Here is a 27576-nt window from a genome sequence, read left to right on the forward strand (position 1 = left end):
CACATGAGCTTCCTATAGGTCTTGCATACTTGAACTTCAAATTGCTATTCCTTTTCTCATGTGTTCTGTAAGATGATGTAGTAGCTGTGGTTTACAGTGTAGTGTGAAAGACCAAGGGTCTTTTGGGTGGAGAAAGCTGAACAGCTTGTGGTGTAACTGCAAGGCTGTTACGCATGATGCATATGCAAGAAAACTTGCCTGAAGACATGCACTCTGTGTGATGGTTGAAAAAAGTGACAGGTAAGCTAGAGCAGAGCTAAGCATGAGTAGGGCATTAAAAAGCTCTTGAAGCATAGTGATAGCTTTGTACCTTGTGCCATTCAAGCTCTCATTTTCTGTAAGGAGAATTTGCTTTGATACAGAAGTTTCTCTACCATACATATTTGTGCTAAAATGTTAGCCACACCTAATAGTGATTTTTGTGGCAACTAGTGGATACGAGCTGCCAGCTTTGAATTTGAAGTGGTCATCCCGGAAATTGTTCCTGAGCTTGTCTACCTGTGATCATGCTGGTTGAACCTGCTCATAAAGACCTTTGGGTATTATTTGCATCTCTGCAAGAACATCTGCAAGTGTCCTGATAGCTGAGGAGCTCCTGGGCACAAAATTGTGTGGATGCATAATCACATACGGATCCACTTTCTAACTTTGTGGTTGTAGGTTCCTTTGTCTCTGTACTGGGTTGTCTGTGTAGCACCCCTTCAGCAAAATGAGCCACTTCAGTGCATTCCCCAGAAAGCAAATGCATGTTTCTTTGTCACTACGCTTTACAGCTGTTTGGAGCAGGGTGTGCTCTTCTTCCTAGCAGTCATCCCTTGGGTAAGAGTTTGAGAACCAAAAACTTAAGCATGGTTATGAGAATGGTAGCAATAGCCTTTCTGGTGCTCTGTTGCATTTGAAGTGGTTCACTAGTGCTCAAAGTGGCTCTGGTGTGGGGATGCACGTGCTGTGACAGACGTTGGCCATCTGCACCTTGTCTGACTTCAGTGCCTGAGCTACTGATTCACAAGGTAAACTAGACTCGTGAATGCTCATACCCCTTTTCCCTTTCCCATGTTGTTTTTTCCCATGAGTTGCTGCTTTGTTTTGTCAAAAAAAAAAAAAGCAGAACTCTCTTTTGATCTTATACCTTGCTGAAAAGTAGCTTAATTTTCTTTTTCATGCTGTTGGTTCAATGTCTTGAAAACAAAGCTAGGTAGCTGGCAAGGCTGACCTGCAGGCAAGGTTATTCCCAGTAACTCGTTTGGACCTTGCTTGCACAACTGCTTTCAGCAGTGGCCTGGGTTGGCGCTGCCCCCAACAGGGGATCCTCCCTGCCTGCTGCCACTGGTGCATGGCCAGAAACCACTGTGAGCCAGACAGGGGACTGAGCCTGGCCAGTTCCTGCTCCACACACATGCACATGCACCTGTTGTTTTTGCTGAGTTAATTTTGAGAGAGGGCAGTCCCTGGGTCTAGCCTGTGGCAGGCACTGGGGCCAGCAACAAAGGGGATGAGAAGGGGAGGGGAGAGGAGGAGAGCCTGCCCTGGGGTGTTGATGTGGGTGTGTGTTTCAGGCCTCTCACTGTGGGATGGTCCATGGTTGGGTTTATCTGGAAACCAGCATCATGTTGTGATTTCAGCAAAAATAACTGCTTGACAGTTTTTTCAATCAAGGCAGATGCCACGTTCGAGGCCAGATCTTGAACTGCACCAGAAATGGCTGCTTGAATGGTGCCATCTGTGAGGAGGAACCGTATTGAACCCCCTAGACAGAGGGTGCGTCACACCCCACCTCATGACCAAGGCTGTTGCTTTTTAAAGCTGTTGGTGTTACAGCTCCCTAAACTAGTTCAGCTGCATTGAATTGGGGATAGCTTAAGCCCTTCAAACAAGATAACTGCAGCTGGCCCTGGTGAGGGGGTAATTACATGAGGCATCACCACTGGTGGAGGTGAGTGCTGAGCAGCTGGAAGAAGCTGGTGTGTGTATCTCAGCCATGTTCAGGATGGGTGATATGATTGTCAGCAGACTGTTTCCATTATGGGATGCAGTGGAGAGGTCAGTGTGTATCTTACTGGAAAGCAGAGCACCTGCAACTTGAAGCTGCTATTCCCAGGCACTGATTTAATGCCAGGAGTCTTATCTGTGAGAGAAACAATTCTCGCTTTTACTGTGAAAGTGTATTTTGCATCTCTGATGAGAACAGCTGCTTAGGCTACATCCAGCCTGCTGTTACTCCCAATGAATAAATCCTGCCCTCCTCCTCCCACCCATGAAAAAAAAAATAAAGTCCCTTGAACCTCCTTGAAAGTAATACTACTCTGAAATTGCATTAGGCTTTCATGTGCTACTGAAGGCGTGGTTTGGAACATGATTAAACATGGGATTTCTTGTTGCCTTTCTGTGGACTGTTTTGAAGGACTCCTCAGCCTTCCCTGTCCAGGGGCCTGTGAAAGGGCGGAGGGAAGGGCTGGCTTCAGTGACTGCTTTGCTTCTGTTCTCTAAGCTGTTCATCTTGTTTCTCTCTTGCTTCTGGCATGTGGGTGAACTGACTTGAAAATGTTGATTTCCTCTGTTTCATAACATGGAACTGGGAAAGCAAAACCCTTAATCTCTCAGAGAGAGATCACAAAAACAGATCTTATCTTGCAAGTTCTCTTTAAAAAAAACCCCAAACCCCACACTGAAGAACAGTCTAGCTTGACAAAAAGCTTTCTGCTTTAATATTACAAATTAACTTTTTGTCATCTTCCAAAACCAGTCAAAAAAGAGTACTGGAGCCCTTGGCAGTTTTTCAGTGAAATGCTAAATTTCTGGGGCTTCATTATGAAAAAACTGTATTTTGATTGAAATGCATTTTCTCCTGGAGGTAAAACCAGTTCGTCTTAATCTCTTGCTGTTTTCAGAGCCCTTGAAGGTAGAGTCAGGTTCTTCTAACTTTGTGTGTGTTGTCAAGCTTTCTTCCATTGCTGAACTTTGGTTATTCTGTACTGTAGCTTAATTCTCATCATCATCCTGCATCGGGATTTTCTTTATCCACTTCAGAGATGCAAGAAACTAGCTCAGAGAAGTAGTCAGTGTGATTGTAAAGCATCAGCTCTGCCTGCTTATGAGGAAAGAATAATGGCAAATATTTGTGTAGGATTGAGACACAGTCCTTGAATCTGATTAAAAAGTAGCTTTATTGGTGTGTTGGGTATGAATCAGTACCTGGTATGTTGTCTTTTGAGGCTTATGCTTGAGCCTTTATATCCCAATATAATTAGGATATAAAGATTTTTTTTTCCAGTTCAGAGAGAGCTCTCTTGTAGCTGTCCCTAACTTGTTCCAGCCATTGGCAGACTGAAATTAATATGGCTGCTGTAGTCAGTAATTAAATGGAAAAGTATGTGTTATCTTACTGCTGTCTCTCTGATTAGAGATGAGATGCACTGGATTTGAGAGGAGTTCTCAGAGTATTCAAAATCTAGAGTAAAGTAGCTGAACTGCTGTTGCCTCTTCCTTGCCTGAGGATTGGGCATCAGAGTGGAACAGGAACGGGTTCTCCTCCTGGGAGATCTGGGGTATGATAATACCAAGTCATGCAACACTATGAGCTAGAGATTAATGCAAACAAGCCTTATGGGTGAAGCTTCTGGTCAACTTCTAATTTCTTGATAGTTGAGAGGAGGAAGTTGAGCTTCCTCGCTGGATTTGGTACAAATCTGTAGATTAAGACAAGTGCTTCTATGGGTCAGATAGATGCATTAAACCCTGTGTGAGCTGTAAATGGGAATACCTAATAAGTCATTGTGCTGTTCTCAGTTTCCTGATGTGATGAGTCTGTACTAAATCCCACTGAGGTTTTCACTGGGATAGAAGGGAAGCTGGAATCAATGCCATCCAGAGGATACAGGCTGCTGCCAGCACCAGACGAGGCATAGCTGAGCCAAGCTGATGGCAGATGTTTACTGAGCTGTGCCTTTTCAACAGAGCTTGGCCACAGCACTGTGCTAGTAAGCCAGGCTGTCTAAAGAGCTCTGGACTCCAAAGTAGCTGGCCTGGGCCTGCCTTGAAACTGGGAGGTGCTGTGTCATGCGCTGACCACATCTCACCACAGTCTTAGCACTTGCTATGAGGGAAACTAATCCTTGCTCTACCTCTGAACTACACTGCATTTATTTTTTTTTTTCTACTGTTACTCTGATTTATTCCCCATTGTGTTTAACCTAAGCTTCATGTTCCTTTATCAGTTTTTAGACAGTTGACTTTCTGATATGGCTGTAGCTAGCTAGTGTGATTTTCATTAAGTTGCTAATGGATAGCTCTGTTTGCTTTCCAGCTTCTGACATCATCCTTCAGGAGCTGTCCTTTCAATATGGAGCTGGACATAGATAAATATATATATAAAAAAATAAAATGCATAAAGGTGCAGCTAGGCTCTGATAAACATTATTGGCATCTTTCAGTTGGAATGCTGTGAGAATCTCAACCCCGTTTTGCCCCTGAAAGTAGGTGGCTTTGCTGCTGGCAGACAGGATGTGGCTGGCTGTTCTATACTGCTTAGACTTAGCACTTCTGTCGCTGTTATTGGGTATTGATCAAGTGCAGCCTGCCAAAGATGTTTGAGAAGTTTATCAGGCTGTCAAGAAAAAAGGTCCACCACCTGTGATATACCTAGTCAGAGTGGCCTTCACAGAGATTTGAAAGGCAAGAATGGGTGGTCGGGTGTTCAGGAAAGGCGAAAGTGGACCTGATATACTTCCCTCAAGTGGTTAAACCTGTTTTGTTCTTGGCCCTGACACAGTAATAATTATTTCTGGCATTTATGGGTATAGAACACAAATATGAAACTGGAGTTAGTGGTGCTCTTAGGTTTCTAACTTGGTTATTCCAGGGATTGGTGTCTAGAGTATTGCAGTGCAGACAATATGAATATCAACTGACAGGCTTTTTTTTCTTTTCAGTTACACATGGGAAACAATTGATGCAGAGAAACATGTGCTTTATAAAATAAACTTCTGTTCTGCTGTTCAAGAGTGTGGAAGATCAAGTGCAGTCTGTGCACATGACATCAATAAGAAGACCTATCTGTCCGTAGGTAAGTAAACAAGTGTCCTTCCTCATAAGTAGTTCAGAGTCATGGTAATGGATTGTCTTATAACTATTGCCAACTTTGACATGTTAGCAAAGATTTTTTTTTTTCCTTCTCAGAACAGGGTAAAACTTTTTTCTTTTCTTCTGTTGTAGATTTACTGGGGAGATTTGGGAAAACATGATCTGATTGCAGATAATCACAGGACAGTGAAACTTACCTTATGGTCTAGTTAACTGTACTCTAATGTGAAACTGCAAGGCTATCTCAAGTAGAAATAAGTGCATCTACCTGTGTCAGGATGGGCACTGTGCACAGCCTTGTTTGAAGCTTGATACTGAACACAGGATAAAGCTTGAGTTATAGCTCTAAACTATACCACAACCTACCCTGATGTTACATCAGCTCTTTGCGTTACAGAGAGTAACCTGACTCTGAACAATCTTGGAGTATTGCTAAATTCTGGACTGTCATATTTAAGTTGTTACACACAGAAAGGAACAAAATTATGTGAAGTCCTCTGTTTTCAGTTACGCTTGTCAAATCTGGTGGCTGCTTTCACAGATGTCCTTGATATTCTGACAAGCAGTGGACTTCTGCATGCTGATCTAAATATGAAACTGGCATATTGCTGTACACGTGCTTGCACATGGTTTTATCAGCCAGAAGCAGCTTGTGCTCTGAACAGTATTTGTGTACTTATTTTCATGGATACTTGTTGCTTTCAAGGTTGCTTCTGTGCCTCAGGTAATGAAACAATATACGAATACTGATGAAGAGATTTTCTGATAGTTGACTCTTACTTCTAATAGAAAAAAGCAATAGCTTTCTGAAGAGTAATATTTCTTCAGGCTGCCTCTTTAGTCCTGCAGATCTGAAGTCTGAATCTAACATGTTTGCCAATCTTGCTTTCTGTTGGCAGACAGCTCTTATGAGAATCTGAGTCTTCAGTAAAAGTGTTTGAACTTGAACTGCTGGAAGATGGTGAGGGGGAAGATGATTCTCCCCTGTATGCAGATGCACAGCAGCTGGTTAGCCTCCATTCTCCCCACCCCTCTCCATTAACTGTAGAGATACATTGGCTTCATGCTGTGGTTAATCAGTGCTTTCCAAACTACTAGTGTTGTGACCCAGGGTTATAAAATCATTGGGTGCATGGATAAAAGTATATCTCAGTTCATGGCTGTGTGGTTTTTTATATGTAGTGCAAGCTTCAGAGTTTTCTGGGATGGCTGGTTAGATGCATCTGAGTTCAAACTGCAGTTGCATGTAGTAGCATCTACTCTGAGGAGCATGACATGTCAGTGGACCACTTGATGCTGTTAATGTTTTTAATTCCTAAAATGTACAGCAAGAATTTTGTTTCCTGCTGATGTGGGTTGCAACTCATAAGCAGTTGAGGCTTCAGTTGCCTGTGGATTACAAACGGAAGCAGCATCTGGGCATCTGTTTTAACATGTTTTTTTGAGTGAGACTGGAATTGTGGCAGGTTGAGGAAGCTATTCTCCCCAGGGAAGTGTGAGACCTAGAGGCTTGTGTAGGTTTTGTTCCATGCTTCTTGTGGAAAGAGGAAAGGAGAACACAGCTGGATGACAACCGTGAGCAGTATCAAGTATTCTGCTATATGCAGACCTTGAGTGTATTATTGCCTGACTCCTACTGGGTGGAAGAGGATTTAGCAACAATCAAAACTTGGTCTTGCAGAGGCTGATTTTTGAGGGTTAAGCCACAAATCGTGTTCAAGCAAGGTATGTTTTTAACCACCCTGCAAGAAATTAAGAATTCAAGGCATTGTAGTTAACATCAACGTTGAATTTTCTTTGTTTTACTGGTCAACTTGTCTGTGTCTTGTTCTTGTTCCTGGTAAGGCTGAGGCTTATTAGTGACACCTGCCATCCTTCATTGTACTGCCTCTAGTTGCATTGGAGCTTCAGCACCATCACACTGGGTTGAGATTATGCTAATGGCTTATCAAGCCTCTTGTTCCTAAATAAATAAAAAAAGTCACTGTCCTGAGAAGCGAGGAATCTCCTTAAACCACATCTATGCAGGCGTAGACTTCCAGCATAGATTCCAGTTATCTGGAAGCTGTCACATACCTGTCTTCAAGCAATCCAGCTGCTACGAGATTACTTGTATGCCAAAGCTGAGTGTATCTGAAGTGCTTTGATTTGAGGGAAGAAAGTCAATTTGCCAGCTGATGAACTTTGCTAAGTTGTAAGAGTTCTTCAAATATGGGTTTAATCAGATCTTTTCTTCTTTCTTTGAGAAAGAAGCTTTCACTGCCAACAGTAGTTTTGCTTTTACGTGTCAGCTACTCAAGAGGTAATAGCTGTAGAGCTGGTTCTGTTTGTTGATCCCAGCTTTGATAGGGGATAAGGCTGTATGCTCTGTGACTGTGATCAGTCAGTACCCAAGGGAAGCCTTGTGGCTAATGTTAACTTTGTGTCAGTGTGGGGTACCAGTGTTGGCGTTGAGACCCCAAAGGCCTCTCCTAGAAAAAGCTCTTCAGCATCATTGATTGACCTTAGAAGTTTTCAAGGTGTCATCAAATGCTTAGTCCTTGAATGTCAGTGAGGATGGAAATGCCATGGTACTTATTTAACTTGGTGTGGCACCTAGTGACTCGTGTGCTATTTAGCTGAACTACTACTGAAATTAAAAGCAGAAATGTTACTGTAACTGTTTAACCTGAGTGGTGAAACATATGCTTTGTCCAGCTGCAGTAGGAGGACTGGACATGAAATGATAGCTGCCACCTAAATGCCCCCTTCTGGAGAACTGGTTGGATGTCTTCCATGATTCTTTCTCCTTGCAAACAGCTGAACAGGTGAAGGAGTCAATAAGCAAAAGGTGTTGTGGATTGTACATTTGATACCAATTTAGCACAACTGTGTAATATGAAGTATCTGGCGTTAATTTTTGTGAGCTGTACTAGCTGATTTTTAGCGTGTTACTTTGTGGAAGTAATGCATTTCTAAAGTCATGAAAAAACATGAGTGATCACTGAGGAGAACTTGATGTTATGGAAGAGGTTGTTGCAGAACTGGTGGTCTGGAAGGAAGCTCCCAGGAAGCTGATGGTTTGAGGGGATGGTTCATGAGACTACTTGCTCTGTGAGCAGGGATGAGAGGATTCATGTGCTAAAGAGATTCTTGCTAAAACTTTCAGCAAGTTTCCAAACAAGTTTTGAGCATGCAGGGGGAAGGAGAGCATGCATATTGGCCTGTAGTAAACAAGATGTACTGGCTTAACTTGGTTTTTCTTGAATATCCCTTTAACTGAGGAAATTGGCTTACATGGCTTTTAGACCAATGTAGTGTGTCCTCAGAGTCGAGAGAAAACTAATACTGACAGAGCATTGAGGTAAGTCCTCAGGTGGTGCTGCCATAAGTTCTCTCCTAAGTTGGGGCTTAAAACTGTGCACATTTATAACCAGAGAGTTTTTAATTGTGTGTGTGTATTGTTACTGTACGTAGCTCTTTTGACTAGAAAGTTGTGTTGGTTTCCTTCTGCTAATCTAGGGAAGAAAAGAGGACACTTCGCCAGCATCTTCTAAGCAATGAAGTGATAAGCAGAAATCTTGCTCTCAATGTAGCATGTAGCTCTTAGGTTTAAAAGGGCTGCATGGCACCTCTGTCAGCACCAGTGCTGGAAGTCTTAAAACCTTAAGATAGCCTTTTGATAACAGGAGTGCCAGGAAATATAAAAGGCATGAACCGCTGACAGCCTCCAGATGCCTGGAAGGTGGCACTGAAGTTCACCGCAGTGATGGTAACATGCTCCACTGTTCTCAGCCTGTGCACATACATGCGTGTACGGGTTTGGTCTGCTGTGCCATTCTTCTGGGCTGGCACATCTCCGCTCTTACCTTCCCTTGAGAAGGCAGAGGGTTATTGAACGATCTGTCATACTTGTTGCACTGGTTATGCAGGGAGTGCTGTGAATGGCTGCTTAGGTAGGAGCATCTTAATGTGCCTTCTTGTAATGCAGTTAGCATAAACATATGCAGCATGAATAGGAGAGCCCTGAGCTACTGAGGGGGTGCCATGTGGGTTAGCATCAAGTTTCTGTTCTGACTGCTGCCATTTCAGCTTTACCTGCAAATTTGGTGGCTATAGCCGCTTTCTCTCTGCTACAGTTCAACACAACTGATGATCATCAAACAGTCACGTATGGATCCCTTCCTAGTTCCTTTGTAGGAATGGATTATAAAATAGTGCTGGGGAACTTTTTGGAAGGATGCCAAACTGTGCCCATCACTGAGAGAAGCACTGGCAGCTGGTGACAGCCTTGAGTGTAGGTGCCTGAATGGTTTTTCTGCAGAATATTTCCTTGGCTGTATTTTTGAGCTTCTTGTGCCCTCTTCCTACCCAGTTTGCTTGCTTCTGCTCCTTTTGCTCTCAAGACTGTATTACTTGGGTGTCGCGTAGTTTTGCTTGTCTTGAGTGAGGAGATAACAGGCTGGGCAAAGTTCCAGCGAGTGTGGTTTTAAAGTTGAAACAACATCTGGCCTAGGTGCACAGCTGCTGCCTGCTCTGATTACTGGTTTGACTTGCTTTCTCCCTAGTGTAGACATCAACAAAAATGGAAAGGGGGAAGCCAGTCAATACTCGCATTTCATAGCATTTTCTATAGTTCAGCCCAAACTCTTTGCAGGATTAAAATCTACCTATCAAAAATGGACAGGGTCGAGTTGGCATTCTAGATCTGAAAGAGCTTGGTAGTCAGTGCTAACCAAAATAGGTTTGAGGAGGAACATTTCAGTGGCCTGAGCTCGTGCTCATCATGACTTGAAATGTGCTCCACCTTTCCCCTTCATGTCAGGTGCTGGGGAGGAGAGGGATGTGCAGTGACTCAGCGGTGACCCAACCTTCATGTAGCATGCAAGCTGTGCTAAAGGGGGTGGAAGCTGTAGGGGGACATGCAACGAAGCGATGGATCTGGGTTGGGTTTGTCTGCAGGCAATGCCAGCATAGTGGTTGTGCCCAGGCACTAATGGGTTCTTCATTAAGTAAACAAGACTAAGGTGTAGGTAGAGCCGTCAGTGTGCATGTGCAGCCCAGAAAGCCAACCTTATTCTGGGCTGCATAAAAAGAAGGGTGACCAGCAGGTCAAGGGAGGTGAATCTGCCCCTCTACTCCGCTCTGATGAGACCCCACCTGGAGTACTTCATCCGGCTCTGGGGTCCCCAGTACAAGACAGACGTGGACCTGTTGGAGTGAACCCAGAGGAGGGCCACAAAGGTGATTGGGGGATGGAACACCTCTCCTGTGAGGAAAGGCTGAGAGAGTTGGGGTTCTTCAGCCTGGGGAAGAGAAGGCTGTGGGGAGACCTTGCTGCAGCCTTTCAGTACTTAAAGGGGGCTTATAAGAAAGATGGGGACAGACTTTTAAAGTAAGGTTTGTTGCAATAGGATGAGGGATGATGGTTTTAAACTAAAGGAGGGTAGAATCAGACTAGATATAAGGAAGAAATTTTTTCACTGAGGGTGGTGAGACACTGGAACCAGTTGCCCAGAGGGGTGGTAGATACCTCATCCCTGGAAATATTTGAGGTCAGGTTGGATGGGGCTTTGAGCAACCTGATGTAGTGGAAGATATCCCTGCTTATTGCAGGGGCCTTGGATGAGATGACCTTTGAGGATACCTTCTAACCCAAGCCATTCTGATTCTGATAGACTCTGTCTCATATTGTGCTGAAGCTATTTGTATAAATGGCTTAAAGGCTAAAAGGCTGATAAATAGAAGCTGGTAGGAGGAGGGAATGAATGTGGTATTTGAAACTAGTTGGTAACAGTTTTCTGATGGAGTCCCTTGTTCCTAAGGCAGTGAATAGTTTGTAGTGGCACCTGCTGTCGGGCTTCTTAACATTCAAAGTGTTTGTGAAAAACCTTTGAGAAAGTAGAAGTGTGATTAGAGATACCAAACACTATCTTAACTTGGGTCTAGTCTTCCAAATTGAGAGAACCACAGGGAAGGTCTTCAGTTGTACTCTGTTCAAAGACTTTCTTCAAGTGTACTGATATGTCTTATGGGGCTCAGTGCTTGAAATTAGAGCCTGTCTGACCTTCTGTGAAGGTGCTGTGTTACGGTAACCTCAGGTTTGGTTTTTTTTTTTTTAAACCCTAGGTGACTTGGGCCTGCAAAAAGTTTCTGACACTCTTGTGGAATTCAACAGCACAAGTAACTGCTTGCAGCAAGGCAGTCGGCACCAAATTCAAAGCAGCATTAACTTCCTGTGTGGGAAAACACTGGTAAGTTTAAGTCGCGTTCTTATCTTCAATGGAAATGGCAAGTACTTCTGGCATGCTTTTTAAGGAGACTTTCTGTACTTATGGTTGTACTAATTACTGAGCTTCATAGCTTAAGGAAGGAGAGCCAGTTATGTTTTAGTACCAAATTAAGGTCATTATCTACTGTGGCTTTCAAAATTCAGTCTCAGTAGAAAATAACTGGAGATTTGCATCATAGCTCTGATCACTGGCTCTTCTGGGACTTTTATGTTTTTACAGGGATTGCACTGTAGTAATTTAATAGCGTATTATGGAGGAATGAGTCAACAGTGTACAGGGTGCTGCAACAATGAGAGCTATTGTTTAAATGCTGGCTGTGTCCAAGCTGTGGACCTAGCATGGCTGTTTAGTAGAATAGCGTTGAAGAAAATGACTGACCTGTTATTGGTCAGCGTAGATGACAACTCCAGGTGTTAGGTTTTGTCTGCATATAGTTGAACTAACAGTGCTTACACATCCAGCTGGGCTTCTGGGGGAGTGGCTGTTAGTGAGAACCTGCTTAAAGTGTGAACGGAGATCCCAAAAAAGTTCCTAGGGGTGTGTGTGTGCAGTTCACCTTCATGTGCCTTTGGAGTTACACCTTCCACACACTTAACTCATACCACAGCTTGGTATTCTGTACAGACTGTGATCAGTTTACATATTTGTGTATCAGAGATAAGTACTTATTAGTGCTGCTATTGGCACTGATGATGCTGTTGTACACCCCCTCTTGGAAATCTAGCCAATCCAGACAAAGTCCCAGTGCAGCAGAGACATAAATCCTTCCTGTTGTTTCAGCAGATGACACTTTAAACTAAATAAAAAGTTATTGCTTAACTGTAACACCAGATCATAACAATCTTCAAACTTCTAGTCAGCGTAGTTCTAATGCATATTCTTCATGTGACCTAGTAAAACGATTTCATAATGGTGTCTGGAACAACTTGTTTCCAGCACTTTTATGGCAGAGTTAAACAGAGGGAATCCATTTAAATATGCTAAAGTGCTTCTTTATGCTGAGGTGATGGAGGGAGAATGGAAAGATGTGAGTGTTGTCTTTCTCAAAGTAAAGACGTTCAGCTGAGCATCCAGCCCTGAACTGTGGTAGAACGACCATCTTGAAATAAAGAGAAATGTGTATAATATGAGCCTGTAAGAATAAATTGCTGAGATCAGAGGTATTCTTTCTGTGTAGCAGAAGAGATTGCTTATCAGTGTTTGTACGATAAAAGACAGGGAACCAATAAACCATGCATTGCCTTACTGTCATCTATTTATACACATTTGTATTGTTGTTTTTCCTTTTTAGTAACTAGATGTGACTGGTACTTCTGCCAATATCAGTTGGCATAGTGAGCACTCCTTAAAGATGTAGTACGATTACTGCATATTAGGGCTGGCACATGTTAATTTGGGAATTGGTGCATGTGCAGACTGGGAAGGATTTGGCACCCGGCATCTTCCCAAGCTTACCAACAGAGCTGTTAAATAACAAACTTGCTGTTAACAAGTGCTACTAAGAAACTGTATGTCCTTGCTCTGTGACATGCTGTATTCTGTTTTCCTTAATCTCTTGAATGAACTTCTTGCTGTCTATAGATGTAAAATAAAACTGAAGTCTGTTTTTCAAAGAATTATTTTTCCTCCTTTAAATAGGGTACCCCTGAATTTGTAACAGCAACAGAATGCGTGCACTATTTTGAATGGAGGACCTTCGTGGCTTGCAAGAAAGACTTGTTTAAACCTGTGAAAGAGGTAATTTATGTACTATCCATGCAGAAGTTACTCTTCACACATCTGGCAATTTTACTCTTACCCACCTGCCCCCACCCTAAACAAACCCCAACAACCTCCATAGACCTAACTTTTTCATAAGTATATAAAGCATCTGTTGGAAGTGGGTGGAGCTGAGGGTTTAAACAGCCCTGCAACCTTCTTTGTCATCTGGATGGTAAAACTCTTCTAAAGGCTAGAGCAGAACAGTTGAACTTCAGATGCCTGATTTTAGTCAGCATATCTGGCTTTATGCCAGATTTGAGCTTGCAGAAGTAAAAACTTTTTCGACTTATTAACTTGGCTTTATATATGCCTGTTCATAACTTCTCCCTATTTGTGTAGCATGAATTGCATGTAGTTTTTTGTTGTTCTAGGTCCCTTGCTATGTGTTTGATGAAGATTTGAAGAAACATGACTTGAGTCCTCTCATCCAAGTTTCAGGACACTACTTGGTGGATGATTCTGATGATGATTCCTTGTTCATAAATGTCTGCAGGGACTTAGGTGTGAATGCTTGCTTGTTTCACCTGTTGGTGTATAAATTTCTAGTAGTGTGGTTCTTTTCCAGTGCCTTAGCTGAGGTTGTCCTGTGACCAAAGATCAGTATTTTAGGACTTGCGCTGTTGTTTCAAGCTACTTTTGATGATTTGAAGGCTGCTTTCTGTGAAGCTAAGTCTTACTCTCCAACTGTTGAGGTGTTCAGAGATAAGCCCCTTCTGGATGGGCAAGTACTGTTAGAAGAGTTGACTTCAGCTGGACTGAGTGGAAGACCTCAGCTTGTCTTGTAGCTGCTGCTGTTTGCTGCCAAACAGGACCGAGATGGTTCATAGCATTTCATGTGCTCCAAATGTATTACTTTGGGCTCCAGTTCAGGCTGTTGCTTAGTTCCAAGCAAATGCCCTGAGATGCATCTAAACTAGTGTTTAGGTGCTTGGGTAAGTAATGGTGCATGGCTAGCACTTTCATGTCAGTTGGGAGCTACATATGTAAGGAATTAAACTGGCAAAATCACTCACTTGAAACTTGCTGAAAAGGCTAGTTTAGCTGTATACTCCTACTGTGGTTTTTTTTTTACTGTGCAGTTAAATATGTATTTTGTACTCCTGTTAAGGGTTTAATACATCTAGTTTTAGTGGCAGGTCTGTTCTTTTAAAAATTCCATTAGTCTGAAACATTTGCTGACAGCTTTGAATAATTTGGTTTATAAGAAACAAAGGAGGGGAAAATGACCTTGCCTGTGAGAAGGGGTTACCCATTACTTGGTATCATTTTGGTGTTGTGAAAAAAAAAAAACACGTTGCACGCTTGTAGAAATTCTCAAAGCCCTATGCATCCAGCAGCTGTACTAGCAACTGGAAACTAGCTGCAGCAATTTCAGCAGGAAGGATAAATTTGCTATCGAAAATGAGGTCAACATGAACTTCCCCCTGTACCTCTCAAGCACTTCAGGTTTTGTTTTGTCAGTTTTACATTTTAATGTAACCCATTTCAAAGGTGTTTTTAGAACAGTGTAAAGCAATGCATGGTAAGTGAGCCTGCAGATAAAATGGCAAGATACTTCAGGTAGAGCAGGGGTTAGAAACTGAGTCCTGTATTCTGACTCCTCTATTCTATAACAGGAAGTTCAAGTGGAGAGACCAGATACTGCCCTGATGGCAGTGCTGCTTGCTTGTTACATGACGGTCAGGTGTATGACGTTGGCCATCCACAGGAACAGCTGAAGCTTCATGACAAAGACAGGTATGTAATTTTTGAGGTGATACTTTTGTGAATACTTCCCAGTCATCTGGGCTGGAAAAAGCAGTCTTGGTAACAAACAGGTCTTCTAAAACTTGACATCAATACCACTTCAAATTTGAAGCACTGGTAGAAGAAAATTCTTCAAATACTGGTAGGCCAGAGTCTTTTTGAGGCATCCTGTTGTACTGCCATAACAGATCAAATTTTCTTCTTCATTGTGAGAGACTCCTTTTTACAAAATTGCAAAACTCTCAGAACCAAGGGGTGATTGCTGCTCTCTGCCCACAAGCAGAAGAGTGAGATTTGACCTCATCTGCCTACTGTCTGAGGGCCCACAGGGTAAGTTCACTTGGCTCTCTATGGGTTTACTCACTGTTTTTGGTTCACTCTACTGCCCAGGAGTACTTTAAAAGCTGATGGATGTTGCCTTTCTGTATTTTTGCGTTAATAAATTCTTAATAGAAGAAATAGATAAGCAATGCAAGGCTTATTGTTCCTGGTTGTGGCAGAGCTGGGACTAGGAGAAACTGTTTCCTTGATGCTGTTTCCTCTGTTATGTTTGCTGCATTTTGTGCTGGAAGTGTAACTTGAAAAAAACCCACCACCACCACCACCAAAACACACACTGCCAACCCCCCCCCCCCCCCCCCCCCCAAAAAAAAAACCAAACTGCAAAACAAACCCCCAAAACCCCCCAAAAATGCCAAACCAAAGAAACTCCCCAAAACAGCAACAAAAAGCCCACACCAGTAAACCACCCAAACAACCCTGTGTGGCTCAAGGGACTTACTTAACATGCTGTTCTTTCTGACCTTCAAGTCATCTGAGCCTGCTTACCTTGTCTGTAGGGTCAATAGTACCTTGTTGACTTCTGCCATCCTCTTTTTATCTTGGATGCAAGCTGAATTAAACAAGCAGAATAAACTAGGTTAATAACAGGGTTATTTCAGTGACAGGGTTGTGGATTTTCTTTTGGTTTATTGTTAGTCCTTCATTGCAGGGCTTTCCCGCCCAGCGTGAAACAAGTGGCTGAGGTGTTTTGCCTTGGTACAGAAGCTCACGTCTGAGGAAGCGCAAGCTTGTTCGCATATTGAAGTGCAGCTAGTACTCTATAAAAGTGCTTGGTGAGAAAGCTTTATCTTATCCCTGCTAGGATTGAATTGCTCTTCATTGCTTGAGGAAAATTCATTTTATATGCTCAATCAGATTAGGGTGGCCTGGGAAGAGAGCAAGATGACTGTATATCTGTGTCCTAAGGTACAGAGAGGTCAGTTAGAGGTGTGACTAACCTGAAGCCAGGCAGTCAACCCTCCACAAGATGTTGTCTTCTGCCTGTTAGATTGTAAAGAACAGTAATGCTTAGTTGGGAAGTTGTGTTGGTCTCCTTGTTTTCTCATCCAAGTCATCTTGCCATTTGTCTCCCTGTCAGGTAGTTGCCATGTATCATTCTCCTACTTCTGCCGTATTTGATCTGTCCCAGTTGCCTTGCACATGTCAATTTGCTATCAAAAGTTCATCTTGCTTTTAATTCTGGAGTTAGAATGGAAAGAGATTATACACACAGAGGTGGTAAAGTATAGGAATGTGGTAAAATGTGAGTGGTTATTGCTTCCAAAAGTTGCAAGATTTTTTATTGCATCTGCTCTCCAGCAGTTTGAGAGCAAAGCTAGAGTGTTCTTGTGACTAGCAGCCAAGCTCCTGCTACAATATGGGTTACAAGGCATTGAGCATAGTCTTAACTGGGGTGCAAGAGGATGCTGTATTAAGTACTTTAGCTGGGACTGTCTTAATCTTTATTTTGGTAAGATTAAAGGAATAAAGACCTCCATAAAAGTATCTTTCAGGAGCAGGGCTACTTTAGGATATCCTGCCTGGGTATCTAGCAAAGGGCGGACGTTCTTTCAAAAATATCCTTCTTCTGTGCAGCACATAGTGTTTTCATTGTATTTTTTTGTTTGCCATTTTCTGTTTCTAGGCTGGTATTGAGTTATGAGAGAACATACAGTGATGAAGAAAAGCTGGACTTCTGCCTAGGGCATAACCCAGCAGTGACGATCACTTTTGTGTGCCCATCAAAAAGGGGAGAAGAGGTAACTTGGCTGTTTCAGTTTGTGTTAAACAGTTGGTCTTGTAACTTCTGTGTGCATTATCTTTTTGTTTTTACTGAAGGCTGAAGGGAACAGAAATCCTTCTCCTTTGCAGCTTGTGAAGAGTATAGGAATCGAAATAAATTCTAGATGACTTTTGGAAGAGTTGAAGAGAGAAACAAGAACTTGAATAAAATTTTCCAAGGGGTGTGTTCTTTCTTGCTTTGATGAATTTGGTTGCCCTTTTCTGGGCTCAAAGTTTTCCTCTGAGAATAGGACACAGTACAGTGTTAATTCCTGCCGCAGAGCTGATGAGTGTTCTTCCATCATCAGTCCACCTGGGCATGCTTACAACTGTTGTCCGTAACTTGTTTCATTATTAATCTGGCCTTCCTCAGAGAAAAAAAAAATAGCTAGCAAGTGTCATTGCATGGCAACAGTCTGTAATTTACTAAGCAGGCTCACAAACTCCTTTTACCTTCCAGTAAAATCTGTAGCGTTAACCACAGTTTTTGCGGGACAGAGTTTTAGCCTAGCTTCAATGCAGTATGATGATCACTTTGTGATGCCAGATAACCTCAGCCGCCCATGCTCCTGAAAGAGGGTCAGAGTGGCAATTGCTAATGCTCTGTCACTTCATGTCATGATGCTTTTGGTTGCAGTTAGTGAAGGAAGAACTCTGGTCTGGTTAACTTTTGGTTTAATGTTTTGTGTCTCATCTGACCTAGACAGGTGTACCATACTTTGTCCTCCTCATGACTGCAGAAACAAACCATAGGACTTTCTCTACTGTCACTTTGCATAGCTGTAGCGAGGTGTTACACCCATGTAGTATGAATAGTATTGCTAACGTTACTTGTGCCTGTAACTTACCTGGTACTTTACGTGTGTATCTGCCTGTTGTTTTAGTGGGTGGCAGAAGTACAGTTTTTTATGAAACAAGGTGAGCTTCTAAATGTTTCACTTTAAAGTGAAGGAGAGACAAGACTACCCCTTCTCCCAGAGGTGCAAAAATATTTCACTACAGAAAATGCATCTGATAAAAGTGTTGGCTAAAGAGTTCTCAAATGTTTTTCAGTCTCAATTTGGAGTGAGGGAATCAAAGTTGCTAAAACACCGGTGTCTAAGAGGCTGTTTTGGCTTTGGAAACACTTGATCTCTGCTCCCTTCTTTGAGGACTTCTCTGAGGCAAACAATCCAAGCTGTGCTTAGCAATTTGAGCTCATGTAGCTCTGCTTTTGACAACACGTTTAGGAAAAGTGCTTTTTAATGTACTGTTACTGTTGCTGACCTGCTAATGCCTGATACTTTACCTCTGTTTAGACTTCTAGTTTGCCACATCATTAATAAGACCTGTTTTACTTTTTTCTCAACACCTATTTCTGAGAGGCCAGAGACAATGTTTGCATCTGTTAAGCACTTTACAGGTGTAGTCATTACTGACCCTAAATGAATGTGATTCTGTTGCCTTAAAGATTATATTTCAACTAAGTCTCTACTCGTAATTTAAATTCTGTTCACTTTTGTATCAGAGTGCAGGTCCCAAGCTCACAGCAAAAACCAATTGCCGGTATGAAATTGAGTGGGTTACTGAGTATGCCTGTCATAGGGATTACTTGGAGAGTAAGAGCTGTCTTCTGACTAATGAGCAACATGATATCTCCATTGATTTAAGACCACTTACTCAACTTCCAGGTAAGCTCACTGTTTTTCTTCTGTGGTGTGATTAGCCAGTTTTCCAGTTCCATGTTTGGAGACGGGAAAAATGTCCTGTATAGATACTTGTTTTTTGGTTGTTTTTTAATATGTTCTGCTGTGTTTTAGAAGACTTTTTTCTTTTTCACATTCAGATTATGTCACACCATATTTAGCCAAAGATGACAAAGAGGAGTATTACTATTACTTGAACGTATGTGGGAAAACCACTGCAGGTAACTGCAAGGACAGCACAGGATACACTTCATCTTGCCAAGTAAAATCTTCAAATAACCAGCAAAAAGTGGCAGGAAGATTTGAGAACCAAACCCTAAGGTGTGTAAAAGCTTTTTAGCCCTGTTAACGTGTCTGAATGACTGATCTTTGTTTCCTAATTTGATGCCCTTATTTGTCACATAAACAATATTTGATGCAAAATGTGAGTATCTCTGCTCAGTTTTGTATAGAAAAACCAGGATAGCGTTAGCAAACAAAGGAGCAGATCGGGTTGCCAGGGAGGTTTAGTCGGGATGTTAGGAAGCATTTCTTTACCAAGAGGGGGTCAAACACTGGAACAGGCTTCCTAAAGAGGTGGTTGATGCCCCAGGCCTCTCAGTGCTTAAGAGGCATTTAGACATTGCCCTTAATAACATGCTTTAACTTTTGATCAGCCCTGAATTGGTCAGGCAGTTGGACTTAGATGATTGATGTAGGTCCCTTCCAACTGAAATAGTCTACTCTAACTGAAAGCACAGATATTCTATTCAAAGCTGGAATAGCATTAGAGCATTCTTTAAACTTAATACAAATTCATGAAAAGTAACCAGAAGAATCGGTGGATGCAAGCCTCTGTTGCAGTAGAAATGTCAGTGTTAATGTTGAACAAGCAGTTGTTTTCCCTTTGAGTGAGACAATTATTAAATAGAAAAGAGCGTGGCTTGTGTTATGTGAAGAACACTGCGTGATTGTGTCTAGTTGCATGTTTCTATCTAAAACTGACTTTTTACTCAGATATTCTGATGGGGATCTCACTTTAATTTATCCGAATGGGGATGCATGTAGTTCCGGCTTTCAGAGAATGACTGTCATAAACTTTGAGTGCAATCAAACAGCAGGTGAGTTTAACAAGGTATGATGACTCTGCTCTCTTCAAAGGAATGCATGCTTTGAACCACAGCTAACAAAAAGAATAAGCACTAATTTCTGTGGCTGGCAGATTGCTTTGTGCTGCGTAGTAGCACTGCTATCCTAAAGTTACACCAATGACCAAGAATATTGAGGTGTAAAAGAGCCTTGTTTCTTAGCCAACAGTTAACAAAAAGCAAAAAAAACCCAAATCAAAAACCCAAACAACTCCCTCTCCCCCCCAAAAAAACCCAAACAAAACAAACGCCAAAAACCCAAACCACAAACACAAGTCCCATGCAGCAAAAGGATTTTTATCTTCCTTGCTCATTGCTAGTCCTCAAGTCTCCTTGCTTTTCTCCCCTTCCCCCACTGGAAACCTAACATCTGTTTATCTGTCTTCAATGTTAAGGTAATGATGGGAGAGGTACCCCAGTGTTTGCTGGTGAAGTGGACTGCACGTATTTTTTTACTTGGGATACAAAATATGCATGTGTTAAAGAGAAAGAAGATCTTCTTTGCAGAGTTGCTGATAAGAAAAAACACTATGACTTGTCACCTCTGATCCGCAGCTCAGGTACGGCAATGAAAACTAGCTTTCAGTGACTTTTGTCCTGAGTTTACATGCCATCTCTAGTGCAGTTCTTTAGCTGAGCATTAATCAGCTTTTGCTTTTTCCTGGTGAATTTCTGGGGTACTAGCATTCACTTCCCTCATCCCAAAAGGAGTGAGTGTCTTATGAAAGTAGCCATATCCGTGATTGCCTTTGTTGCTATCATCTTAAGTGGTTTTAAATGTGGGTCCTTTTTTTGTGATAAAAGGCATTTTGGCATGGAGAGGCTAAAACAATTAAGCCAGGTGACTTGTTCTTAACAACCCCCTATATTTCAGAGTTAGCCCAGAACTGGGAAGCTGTGGACAGTAGCTTTTTGGAGGTAGGGAGGAAGCATTATTACATCAATGTCTGCCATAAAGTGCTGAAGAGAGGAGGAGCTTCTGGCTGCCCAGATACTGCTGCTATTTGCTCTGTAGGTGAGTCTTTTTGGTTGGTTGTTGTTGTCGTGGGGATTTTTTGTTGGTTTGTGATTTTGGTGGTTTGTTGTTTTTTTTAAAAGACTCTTAAGGCTTGTCACTTCTGCAGACGGAGTTGGCTGCCGTGAGTGCCTTCAGTTATTTGAACAAACGGAAGTTAGGAGCATCTTTCTTTTGTGCTCCCAAAGACCCTAGAGGAAACAATGCAAGTAGCCTTTTCTAACTAAAGAATGGTATTACACTCTCCTCTAGGATTTGTAGCGTGGTTTTGATGAGGTTAAAAGCAAACTCCTAACCATATGCTTTCTTAAGACTTTCCATTTGGCCGGTTACTATTCTCTCAATAGTGTAAACTTCACTTCTTTCCATGGAAACCAAAGTGATGTATTTACTATCTTCACAGATAAACAAAGCAAGACTAAGAATCTTGGAACATTTATGTCTCCCCCTAAAAAGGTTGGAGAAAGTATTCAACTTATCTATTCAAATGGAGACAGCTGTGGTGTTAACAAAAAAATCAAAACTGTCATCACTCTATTGTGCAGACCAGGTGAGAATATCCACACGCTATTCTCTGATGCAGTTAAAAACTGGATGTCATTTAATATGTCTAGGCATGAGTGCTAAATATTAGCATGTGCATCTGTCTTATTTCCTTCTATGCAAAAGCTGAAGCATTGTGGTTTGTTTACTAGGATGATAGTGATGTAATTGGAGGTATTTAGCTCTGTTCACCTTTTATGCAGGCACCCTTCGAAGACCCTTGAGTAAGTCTCTTGAACTAAGGATCTCTCAAACATAATGAAAGTACATTTAAGAGTTTAAAGCTCCACAAATACCTGGAAACTATACAAAGCACTTCCTATCCCTAGAATGTCTTGATGGGAAAGACTGGTTCTGAACTGCAGTCAGATTCTTTAACCTTCTTTTCCAACAAGTATGTTTTATGTCTAAACTGCTTGTAGTTCATGAGAAGCAGAAGCATTTGCAGAAGTTGTTAATGTTGTTCATCTCCATGTAATAGCCCGCTAGTTTAACCATCTTCCAGGGAAATAGAAAACCTGCATTCCTCAATCTCAGCCTGAGGAAACTGAATCCTCCAACTGTGCTGGATGTTAGGATCAGGTTATGCGCTACTTGCTACAAAGCAACAGTTTTACTAGGAAAACACCAGGTTTGTGTATCAAAGCAAACTTTTTCTTTGAAGGGTGTGGCAGTACTCAGCTACAAACTGAGCAGTGCATCTTCATCTCTGGGCTAAACTTTTATTCTGGGGAGGAAGATGCAAGGAATTTTTGGCTCTGTTTAGCCCTCATTTTCAGAGGAGAGGTACCTGTAACAGTTACTCTTGGTCTGCTCTTGTGGATGAGTTAGAGTTCCTAGGCTTATATTCATAGTTAATTTTTGGCGGCCTGACTGTCTGTATGTGTAATGCATTGCTCTTGTGATACCAGGTGATCTAGAAAGTGCTCCAATCTTGATGTCTGAGGGTGTATGTTCATATGCATTTGAGTGGTATACTGCTGCTGCGTGTGTCCTGTCTAAAACTGAAGGAGATAACTGTCAAGTCTCTGATCCTCAGGCAGGTATGTATGTTCAGCAAATTGAAAGGTTGTGAGGAATAGAGCTTGTGTCACAACACTGAGTCCTTTTCATGTGCAACAACAAAGCAAGTTCAGTCTAAGTCTAAGCACCCGCAACATTTGAACGCAGTAGTTTTAAGCACATGTGTATAGAGGATCAGAACAGCACGAGCTTAACGTTTGCCCAGTGTTTGTGGAAGAAAATAGATGGAATGTGCATTTTACAGTAGTAAATATCTCTGTATAAGAAAACATGCTTTTAGTATGTCCATCCAAATCGTTTCTGGAACAATAACTACATGGAAGGAGACTTATTTGGGGGAAAGTGAACTAGCTGTGTGATTAGTAGAATCAAAACCTGTGAGAGATGGCAGGAAAAAATTAAACTGGTGAACTTTATTCTTTCCCGATCAGGCTTCTCTTTCGATTTATCACCTTTGGCCAAGAAAAATGGTCACTATATAGTTAATACTACTGAATACTTGTTTTACATAAACATCTGTGGCAGTGTGCCGGAGGAGTTGTGTCACACAAAATCAGCAGCATGCCAAGTAACACAAAGGTGAGACACTAGTTCTGTAGTCTGCAATAGAAGATCTCTTGCTGCATGATGTGTTGTCTGTATGTAACAGTGAACAATTTGCATGTAAAATAATTACTGTGCTGACTGTTACAGATTCAGGTAATTTGCTTAAAATATTATTTGGTAGTGTACTAATTATGCTGCCAGCTGTTTCAAGCAAAGCGCACACACGTGCGATCTTGCTTAAACTAGCTTTTGAGATCTAGTGTGTCCATTGCTCCCCCTTACATTTTCCCATAGGGACTGTAAGCTGTAGATTAACTGCTGCAGCTGCATTAAGCCCACCCACAATTTGGATTCAGAGTCGGCTGGATACAAGAGTTGGCCTAAAGAAGCACTGCTGCACTTGGGATGAGTGGTGGCTGCCTTGTGCAGAGGTGGAGCCCAGAGCTTGGGTGTTGCACCATATTTCTATTGCTAAAAGCTCTGCACAGGCACAGTCCGGTGTGTACTGCTACTCTTAACAGCATCATTGCTGTTGTTTTCTACAAGCTGTGTCTGAGGTAGTACCGGTACACTTCAGGTTCCAGGTCAACCTGTTGCCAGAGATGTGGCACAGTGCAAACACATGCAGCTGTACCTGAGCTGACTTTGAGTTACTCTCCAGCAGAAGAGTGTTCACTGCAGACACTAGAAACAGTGGTCAAGCTAGGTCTGACAGAGCCAGTGTTAAGTTAAAGAAACCTCCCTGAACCACAACTGGTCCCAAGCTAACAGCATGTGAAGGCAGTTTTCTTCCCTGAGTGAGAAGACTTGCTGTTGTGCAGTGCTAGGTCTTTGTCCACGTGTATTTGTGTGGAACCAGTTTGAGTCCAGCCTTAGGGTGTCTGCAGTTTGAATTCTACTCTGGAGAATGGGAACTTGATATTTCTGTCACTCCTCTAGAGAAGGGAGTGTTAAAGTTTTCTAGAAATCTAAGCAAGGTACAGCTTCCTTTCCTTTCCAGAGAAGGACACCTGGTCATGTTTTAAGTTTTTCCTTTATGGCAGCATTCTGTTTATCCTAGCTCACTTATATCTAGTCAACCTTGCATAATTCTTTTGCCTTATTACAGTGTATTCTATAAACTTCCCTGTATGCTTACTACTTTGTAAGACTTCTCTTAAAGAGAGAATTAATTTCGCATTCTGTTCGGTATCAAAGCCCACTTCTTCTTTTCTAGTAAGGATCAGTTTTGGAGTCTTGGACTGCCCAGTTCCAGACTTTCATATTATGATGGTCTGATTCAGTTGACCTACAGAAATGGTACAGCATACAATGATGAGAAGAAAACACAGAGATCTACCCATATAACTTTCCTGTGTGACCATCAGGCTGGAACAGGTCAGCCTGAATACCAGGTAAGAAGTTCTATATGAAGAAGCAAAAGATCTCCATCCCAGAATCCTGACAATAATTAATTGCTGCTAGGCCAGTGCAGGGGTTCATGGACGGAAATATCCAGCATCTATAACGCAGACAAAGAGAAATAGCTATTTTTCTTGGTGTTTTTGCCTCTTGTTGCAGCCGTAAAGCTTGTCTTGACCACTGAACAGTAAGCTGTTCACCTGGATCCAGGTTCTTACTCCACTCTTCTGTAGTCTCTCAGCCACATAATTACAAGGTGATCAAAAGCACTAATATTTCTACCTGAAAAAAACCCCAAACTGGCTGAGAACTAACAATTAGTAGGACTGTGTGTCCTGTAACACAGCAGACAGCAGTTACATTGCTCTAGTTGCTCTGGTTCTGTTATTTTTTGGAAAGACTATTTTTGGTGACGCAGCAAATGACAAGATCCATAACAAAATAGACCTACACAAATCAGTCTGAGAAGGTATATCCCAAAACCAAGGGGGAATAAAAAGCTTAACATATAAAGGAGTAGCTGCGAGTCAAAGTATTCTGTGTGAAAAGCCTCACTGACCTATTCTGCTGTTTTTTTAGATAGAAGATAACTATACCTACAACTTCAGGTGGTACACTGAATATGCTTGTCCTGAAATGCCACTGGAATGTGTTGTGACTGATCCCAGCACCATGGACCAGTATGACTTATCAAGGTAGGGAAGTAACATATACAGCATAACTTGGCTGTTCTAGTTTAGTGTTCTGGCTGATAGCTTAGCACTGGATGAGGTTGGTTTCCTGTGTAGACAGCACTAGAAGCTTAATCTTTTGTGACAGTCCTAACTGCAAGTATCTTGAAATGAAGACAGTATTTCCCTCTAGTATATTGACTTGCCTCCTAAGATGTAAGTTCACTTTTTAGGACTGTTCTGTTTACTAAAAACTTTATTACTTTGTCAACTGTGCTGTACTTCCTAGGAGTACTCTTTTTAATTATAACACTTAAAAATGAGGGGGAAAAAGTTTATTCTGAAATGCCTTATGGTTGCTCTGTTTCTTGACTGACAGAGAAAGCTAGACAGACTCTATGAAGAATATGTGTTCTTAGCATAGAACTTTCTCTTCCTGCTCAGCTTAGCAAAATCTGAGAAGAGAGGTGAAAACTGGTATGCTATGGATAATTCAAAACCAAGTGAGCGGAAGAAGTACTACATAAATGTGTGTCGACCACTGGTTGCTGTACGAGGATGTGACCGGCGAGCTTCTGTCTGTCAGATGGAATATGGGCGTGATCATGTGAGTAGCCTTTCCATCCCAGCTCAGAGCTGGTTTGTCAAGTGAGTGAAATTAAGGGCTATGCAAGATAGGCACGTGAATTCTGGCTTCTTTGTGCAAAATACAGTGGTATTCTGTGTAGCCATCATTGCAGAATGGTAGACCTCCTGTCCACCTCTTCAAAGACCAAAGCTTTAATTTTTACAAGTGTTCCTACGTCGTGTTTGACATGATTCTTTGTCCTCTGTTGCAGAGGCATCTGCATCTTTTCTGTGTAAATTGCTGTGGTCTCAGAGATTGCTAGCATTGCTTAAGGAAGAGGCTGCTCTCCTGGATATTCTGTCTTGCTTCTGGCTTGTTTTAGATTAAATGCATTTCTCCCTCAGTTCAAAGAATCCTTGTCACCCCCCTCTGAGCTCTCTTTGGCTTTGAGACGTAGAATAGGCAGAAGTTGCCAAGCTTAAAAAAAAAAAAAGAGAAAAAGGTGGTAGTGGTGGTTATGGGCTTCTATTTCTGTATTTCCCTGAAGTGTAACAGTTTATCATGGAACTGTTTGTGCTGACATGCTGGATGGACACTTCCCCCAAGGCCTGGCTTCAATGCTACTCAGAACTGTAGGGAAAGATGAACTAGAGGTTCACCAACCTGCCCTAATTCCTCCTGTAAAACGGAGAGAACACTTTCTCTCTGTACTGTTGAAAAGGATGTTTGACTGAATCTATACATCACCATCATGGCACTTGAGCTAAATATTACTAGTTCCCTGTGCTTCCATTAGTCCTTGTTATGTAAGACCACATACTTACATGTGCAGACACTGTAGGACTTCCTTGCTGAAGGCACTAGAGTAAAAAGTGAGCACATTAGGTCAACCTAGATGTGGAGTTTTTTTAGAAGAAAAACAAAGGAGAGAGCTGCTTTGGAGGTGTATTATTCTGTTTGTTGTTGTCTCTAACTTAAAATAGTTTCTTAAAAATGGGAAACACCAGTTATCTTGCAGAAGTAAAGATTAATTTGGACCTTGGTAGTAGCACCTACTGTTGTTCTAATTCTCAGTTTCTGCTAGTGCTTTTTAGGTTTTGCTAAGCCTGGCAGATCCCTAAGGTCAATTCTAAGAATGCCTGGAGGCTTCTACAAACTGTGTTTTAAAGAGCTGTACAAATTAAATCCTACTTACTGCACATGAGGCGTAGGCCTCCCTAAAATCCTAAGCTGTGTAGCTGGTGAGATGAGGACGGCTGTTGTAAGGCACTAAAGGCACCTTATTATACTAAAAATAGAAAAAACAAAAAACCAAACCATGCCTGCTTGTGGAGCTTGCCTGTTAAACATGTGAAACTTAAGTACAGAATGGGGGAGAAATGTAGGGGGATCTCTACACACCTTTATCTTCAAAACTCTCAAGATAACCTTCCGTATACAGGATGGTTGTGGTGGCTATTGTCTTCTTTTTGACTGTATCTAAAACTTCTCAGTTGAGTTTAGAGTTGCTGACATGCTCTTCTTTATTTCTAGGATTCGTACCTCGAAGTCACCTCTATTAGTAATCTCGGTGTTGCCAGCAAAGAACTAGTAGTTGAAAGACCTGGACACATTTCTCTAACCTACGCAAATGGCTCTCTGTGCATTGATGCTGATGGAAAGAAAATGACTTATACCACCACCATCCACTTCATCTGTTCCAAAAGCACTCTTGTAAGGACAAATGATCTTTCAGTTGTTGCTTCATTGTAGTAGGTTTTCCATTATATAACATGAAGCCACGTGAAGATGTATAGCGTATAGCAGATTCATGACAAGGGAGACTTGAGGACTTAAAATAGAGAAAGCTCTTGAGGCTGTAGCTTATTGATTCTAGAGGAGTTCTTAAATCTATAAAGCTTTTGCTGATAGCACTCCACATACTGAAGTTTAGACTGAGGAGATAGACTGGAGCTTGCCTAGACTTGTTCTTGCTGGTTTGTGAATGCAGATCTTACTCCCCTCACTCACATGATCTTCAGCCCAAGAGGTATGTT

General features: G+C 41.9%; 1 protein-coding gene across 1 annotated transcript in view; it reads left to right on the plus strand.

Moving 5' to 3' along the window:
- Window positions 1–27576, plus strand: part of IGF2R (insulin like growth factor 2 receptor) — a 58637-nt gene that overhangs the window by 3122 nt on the left and 27939 nt on the right. The window contains exons 2-19 of the mRNA XM_075088035.1: window positions 4929–5062; window positions 11188–11312; window positions 12990–13088; window positions 13484–13613; window positions 14729–14849; window positions 16825–16939; window positions 18469–18631; window positions 18787–18967; window positions 19643–19746; window positions 20169–20333; window positions 20648–20788; window positions 21192–21338; window positions 22243–22374; window positions 22786–22933; window positions 24117–24294; window positions 24881–24996; window positions 25417–25579; window positions 27074–27253. Of these exons, the coding sequence (XP_074944136.1) occupies window positions 4929–5062; window positions 11188–11312; window positions 12990–13088; window positions 13484–13613; window positions 14729–14849; window positions 16825–16939; window positions 18469–18631; window positions 18787–18967; window positions 19643–19746; window positions 20169–20333; window positions 20648–20788; window positions 21192–21338; window positions 22243–22374; window positions 22786–22933; window positions 24117–24294; window positions 24881–24996; window positions 25417–25579; window positions 27074–27253 (2542 nt within the window). The remainder of the gene's footprint in view (window positions 1–4928; window positions 5063–11187; window positions 11313–12989; window positions 13089–13483; window positions 13614–14728; window positions 14850–16824; window positions 16940–18468; window positions 18632–18786; window positions 18968–19642; window positions 19747–20168; window positions 20334–20647; window positions 20789–21191; window positions 21339–22242; window positions 22375–22785; window positions 22934–24116; window positions 24295–24880; window positions 24997–25416; window positions 25580–27073; window positions 27254–27576) is intronic.

Source organism: Phalacrocorax aristotelis, chromosome 3 (assembly GCF_949628215.1).
Source record: "Phalacrocorax aristotelis chromosome 3, bGulAri2.1, whole genome shotgun sequence".
Taxonomy (NCBI): Eukaryota; Metazoa; Chordata; class Aves; order Suliformes; family Phalacrocoracidae; genus Phalacrocorax; species Phalacrocorax aristotelis.